The sequence below is a fragment of the Littorina saxatilis genome, linkage group LG7 (genome assembly GCF_037325665.1).
Source record: "Littorina saxatilis isolate snail1 linkage group LG7, US_GU_Lsax_2.0, whole genome shotgun sequence".
NCBI classification, from domain to species: Eukaryota; Metazoa; Mollusca; class Gastropoda; order Littorinimorpha; family Littorinidae; genus Littorina; species Littorina saxatilis.
Genome location: NC_090251.1, coordinates 42,264,120 through 42,270,119, shown reverse-complemented (window position 1 = coordinate 42,270,119; position 6,000 = coordinate 42,264,120). Strand labels below are relative to the sequence as shown.

The following is a 6,000-nucleotide window of genomic DNA, read 5'->3' as shown; positions in this document are numbered from 1 at the left end:
AAAAAAAAGCCAAGTTGAAATCTGCAACAGTCTGACCTATAATCATTCGGACATCAGCAGTTTTGAAGAACTTTCTACAAAAGACTCCGTTTGCTTTCCGTATGTTTTATTTAATTTCATATTTTGGTTCCATTAAACAAAACATACGGAGAGGAAAGAGGTTTTCAAAAGAACTTGAAAGTCAGTATAGAAGAAATATGAAGGATTCTAGACAGACCCACATCTTTTGACAAGGGGAAAAGAGCTCAGAGTAAAAACTCGTGAGATAGTTGCGAATAGTGTATTATCCAAAAACGAATACGATAAACAAGAAAGGCAAATATTGTGGACGGAATATACTTTTTCAAAAAGCAAAGACATCGCAAAAAGGGCTTTACCAAAACTCGTGCCTTGTGTTTGCCTGTGTCTCAGCTAATAAATGGAACACACTTTCTAAAATAAAAAAGATTCTGAGTATTCATTATTTACTCCGTTATCCTTACTGTATCCGTACTACTACTATTGTATAGTAGTACGGTAGTAAGGATGCAGTAAGGATGACAGAGTAAATAATGATCGACCGCGCTTTGATACAAGCTCCTGTGTTTGTATCCACGTGAGTTCGGTATTTTTGGGTCTTTTTATTGAATGTCCTGCCCACTAAGCGACGCTATAATTGGCTGATCTTTGGGCGAGCTCTCACCATTTAGCATATCACCACATACATGTCCCTACTAGGAAATTCCCTATGAGGACGTTAAGTCCCCCCCCCCCTTGTAATTTACTTCAAGCCAAATGCACAAAACGGTTCAGCACGACAATGTGCCGGATTATTTAAGATTACTTCGATTCTTACTTTTATGTTACTTCCTCAGAATAAAAATTTTAAAAAAAACAAGAAAGGTATACGTAAGTCGTTGGAACGTTTAATTTAACAAAACAAAACAGAACAAAACGTTCACAAATTTGTTTTGTCAAATTAAACGTTTCAACAACTTGCCTTTCTAGCTTTTTTATTCTAAAACTTGAAACGTTGGCAGTCAATTTGTTTTTGGATTTGATTTCCTCGGGTTTTCTTTCGGGACCGGACATTCTCAAATTGCGCAAGACAATAAAGATACTTGTTAGAAGTCTCTTGTACAAAACTATCAATCATGAAATTTATATTAAACCCTTAAGCGATGTCAGTTTTCTTTCAGGTCAAGGTCATAAGCCAAGGTCAACTGCTTTTTTAGATCAATCGTGACGTCATCAGAAGCCCAGCCATCAGAACGCCAAAGGAGGCAACCACTGGAGAGGCTGGAAAAAAAAAAACAAGAAACGAGCATCATTTAATATTGTGTCAACAAAAGCAAGAAACACATAGCTGTAGATCATTTGGTATTTAGTTTTTGTTTTTTAACACTTTTGTTCGGGAGCTGGCCTTTTTATTTGTTAAATAGCTTTCTGGCAAGCAGACCATTGCCATATTACAAATAAAGTAATTTTGCATGAAGGTATATTGATAGATGTCTTCAAAAAAAACCTCCTAAATTGCGTAGCAAACCTTTCCGTCTGCCAAGCCTCACACACTACTGTCAAGGAACTGTGTCACACGTTCTGGGGAGTCGACGAAGGGACGTGGTGGCAGTCTGCTCTCTGGAGGGGACGCTCATCACTCAGTCTGGATCCGCGACTTAACAGTCAATGTCGTTAGTAGGGGGCATAGTAGGTAGTGGGCTGCGTCCGTTAGCTCGGGACAGACCCACTACTGAACACCGTCGAAGTGACTCAGCAGAAGTGCAGTGTCATCTTCGGAGGGTAGCCTACCGCAACGACCCGACCCCCCCCCCCCCCCCCCCCCCTGAGTGTCTGTAAAATCGACAAGTCTGGCAGCGGAACGAAATTCAGATGTGGATAGAGCAGTGAGTGCAGGGACGGGGCGATGTGAGTGCACAACGGGATAAGGAACATGTGTAAGGACGAAAAAAAAGAAAAGAAAAAAAAAGTAACTTTGTCACCAGGTAAGTAGGTCAAAATAATAACTAATTGTCACACAATAATTTCAGATGTGGACAACCGGTGTCTGCTCGTGTGGAGAACTATGGGTCGGAACAGAATTTAACCGATGAAAAAAGTGATATAACTGGACATGCGGCCTTCCTGTTGTTTGTTTGTAACCCTGGTATAATAAAGTTAGCCACTCACCAACATTTCATGAGCAGTCAAACATGACCTTTCCGCTACAGTCGCAGGAGTGGGTTTCAGATTCGTCTGTCCAATCTCCAAACTGTCCCCTCCCCTTTCAACACCCCCCCCCCCCCCTAGCCTCACATACCCCTACCCGCGCCTCCCTCTTTCTTAAATAACAGAGTTAGTCACTCACCATGGTAGACCTTTCCGCTACACCAAAAGCGGGTTTCAGATTCCAATGTCCAATTCCCAAACCTAGAATTCCCCCCTCACACACACACACACACACACACACACACACACACACACACCCGTAACCAAGCCTCCCTCTTTCTGGAATAAAAGAGTTAGCCACTCATCAAGGCTGCATGAGCCCAGCCGTCAAGGCAGGCCTTTCTCCTACACTTCCAGAAGCGGGTTTCAGATTCCAATGTCCAATCCCCAAGCCTCTAACTCCCCAATCACACACACGCACACACCCCTACCCAAGCCTCCCGCTTTCTGGGAGCCACTTTCTTAGCCACTCACCAACGCTGCATGATCCGTCAAGCATGGTCTTTCCGCTACACTTGCAGGAGCTGGTGCCGGATTCCATGTCCATCGTGCAGGTTGCGTGGTCCGTGCACACGTCCGTCTTCGCCGTACAATTTCCGCCAATAATTATTGTCTCTCCTGCAGAAATGATGTCATGGTGTACTGCGTCACTATGACGTAAAACGGGATGGTTACACACAGAGCCCAACGCCACCTCGTCTATTCTTCTAGCTCTTCCACCAAAACCAAGCACTTGGAATGATAATAGTGAATTTGGGGACGAATTTCAGTTTGCTATGACAGTTCGAGACAGTTGTTGTATTGGAACTAGTTCTTCATGAGTCCCTCGTTTCGAATTTTAATAGATGCAAGATATTTTCAAGCCTTTAATGCGTACAATTTTGCCTTCAAATTTCCCAAAATTAATAATGACACAAGTCGGCGGACTGTAATTACGTCACAGGCACATCCCTTCTTTGCACAATGGCGCGTTTTGTTTTGAACCCGTCGACCGGTTCGACGGCACTACAATTTGTCCTTTAATTTGGCTGGGACACCCACTTTACCACCCAGGCACCATGCAGTGAATGCAGACTAACACCAGCGCAGGTTATTTTGGGGGGAAATGAAGCGGTGAAGCCCAAACGGTAAGTAGATCTACACTCATTGCTCAATCATCGTTTCGATAGCTTTACCTTGACCGTGTGTCGTCTGCTAGCGCATTACGTACTGATGTTTGCAAACATATACACGAAGAACACATACAGCAGTAATATATATGAATGTCACATGTTCATTAGAACAAAATGAACCCAATACAGTACTCTTAATTTACATTTGTAGCCTGTGTATGAGTAACAGTGTCGATTGTCTTGCCCTGTGGTACAAAATGTATGGCGGGCCAAATGAGTCAAAATGTCTAAGATACATGCATCATGTTGAACACGAACAAAAAACTTTTCGGGGGTAAGAAAGCAATCTACATCTAAATGACCAGTTGTAAGTGTTTGTTTTTCATAATTTTTAAGCTATTCCTTGGGTTGTTGTTGAAGTTTTTTGTTCTGATCTAAGACAATGTACAGCGCGGAGAGCATAGATTACTGTGGTTCGCGCTATATAAGCTGTCATTATAATTTTTATTATTATTATTAGTAGTAGTAGTAGTATTAATATCATTATAAGTATTATCATTATTATTGATGTTGTAAGGAACACTGTACAAAGAGGTTTTTTTATATGTTCCAACATAGCAAAAAGATATTTACCCCAAATCGAGAAAAGTACACACAAAGTAAATGGTTTTTTTCCAAAGATTCTTAAGGCGAAAGTGTTTTGTTACAAGTGTATAATATTAATAATTCTTTCTCACTTTACAGAAACCACAGAAAGAGCTTTTGCAGCTTGAACTGAACGTACTGCAGCTTGTCTACGCTATTCGGACTGCAAACTTTGATGAGTTTGTCCAAGCACTGGCGGTTCTGATTCCACGGTTTTTCGCACTGGACCACATACACTATGCGCGGTGGCTTTCTGTGCATCTGCGTGACATGTGTCAGCTGTTGACAAGGATTCTATCCGTGTATCAAGCCTTCTATCTGGGTGCATTTGTCGTGAACAAAACTCGGCGGCCATTCTCTTCCATTGCACTTGACCACGCACATGAGCAGTGCAATGCCTTGGTTAAAGGGGATAGAGGTGCGATCGGACTAACAACGAATCCAGTGGCACTGCGAAGGTGGATGGTGGCTGGACCAGAGATTGCACGAATTGTGCAGAGCTTTGAGCAGCAACTACCTTCACATGCGTCTCCTAAGCTGGAACATCATGAGCAATCTGTTGCATTTCAAAAGACTTTCAAGATGAATGTTGAAAAGCGTATTGCAGCTTTTAAAGAAGTCGGCAATCCTTTTGAAGACGACAGTGAGGTTCTGTATGCTATGGACACGAAAGTTGTGGTCGAAAACTGTGATGTGAAAGCAGTCCAGAGTGTGATCGAAGTCGGACAGCAGCAATACAACGACTTTGTAAAAGAAAGACTCATGGAAAGACCAACACCAGTAACATCTCCATTGCACCGAAACCACCTGAAAGTCTTTGCAAGGAGACACCACAGAAGACTGCAGTTACCATGCTGCGCAATGACTGCTCACTGTTTTCAAGACTGTTCATAGCCTGCCAAACAAGAAAAGGCAATCTGCCCGAGTTTTTCCGCCATGAAAATCAACCAGTACCCCCGGCACTCAGCAAGAATGGAGAAATGAAGACAGGCCAAAAGTCGGACCTTCTCCACTGCCTTGAATGTGTGGTTGGCTGTGATTCTTCTTTGGTTTACGAGCCTAGGGGAGAGAAGTTTGATGATGAGCTGCCCACTACTGATGATACAGGCTTCATGGAAGTGCCTGACCTTCGAACTGAGGATATCCTTCATGGACTGGAAAAAGCTTCTTGTCTTGAAAATCCAGAGCTGAAGGAAGACCTGCTGTTAGCGTGCTCACTAAGCTCCACACACGTTACAAAAACGTCTGCTCGACCAAAGAATGCATTTGCAGAAGTTGATGCCAGGATACTTGATGGTGCTTTCATTGTTCAGCGTCTATCTCCAAAGACATCACGCACGTTTCAGGAGTAGGCAGATTTCGTCTTTATACCATACGTGCTTTCTCAGCTGGAAAACGTGTCAAGAGTGGATGTTGTCTGGGATATCTACCTTCCTGACAGCTTGAAATCCTCTACACGGCGGAAACGTTGCCATGGGCAGCGACGGAAAGTGACTCCAACTTCACCAATTCCATCGAACTGGATGAGCTTCCTTCGAAACGATGGCAACAAAGAAGATTTGTTCCAGTTTCTCGCAAGAGAACTGATCCGCCAGAAGGTCACGGACAAAGTTGTCATTGCTACATGTGGAGAAAAAGTCATCTGCTCTCCCCCTGATGTTATCCTGTCCACCATTGATAGTTGCAATCAAGAAGAAGCGGACACACGCATGTTTCTTCATGCTGCACACTGTATTGCACAAGGACACAGAAGAATCGCAATACGAACTGCAGACACTGATGTTGTTGTCCTTGCCATTTATTTTGCTGAAAAGTGGCATGGCAATGAGCTGTGGGTATCATTTGGTTCGGGAAAGCATTTTCACCACATTGCTGCACACAAGATTGCTGGTAGTCTTCCGCCTGGAAATGTCAGTGACCTGCCAGTTTTTGATGCATTAACAGGATTTTTTAATTTTTATTATTATTCTCTTTATTTATATAGCGCCTTATCCGAAGTTTAAAGCGCTTTATGTGAACGGATGTGACACCGTGTACT

At 43.0% G+C, this 6,000-nt stretch overlaps 1 protein-coding gene across 1 annotated transcript in view; it reads right to left on the bottom strand.

Annotated features, from left to right (window-relative positions):
- Positions 1-6,000, bottom strand: part of LOC138971498 (prion-like-(Q/N-rich) domain-bearing protein 25) — a 36,030-nt gene continuing 30,030 nt past the window's right edge. Inside the window, exons 17-18 of the mRNA XM_070344242.1 lie at positions 2,680-2,823; positions 1-1,278 (exon numbers count right to left, since the gene is read on the bottom strand). Coding sequence (XP_070200343.1) covers positions 1,211-1,278; positions 2,680-2,823 — 212 coding nt within the window. The 3' untranslated portion in view covers positions 1-1,210. The remainder of the gene's footprint in view (positions 1,279-2,679; positions 2,824-6,000) is intronic.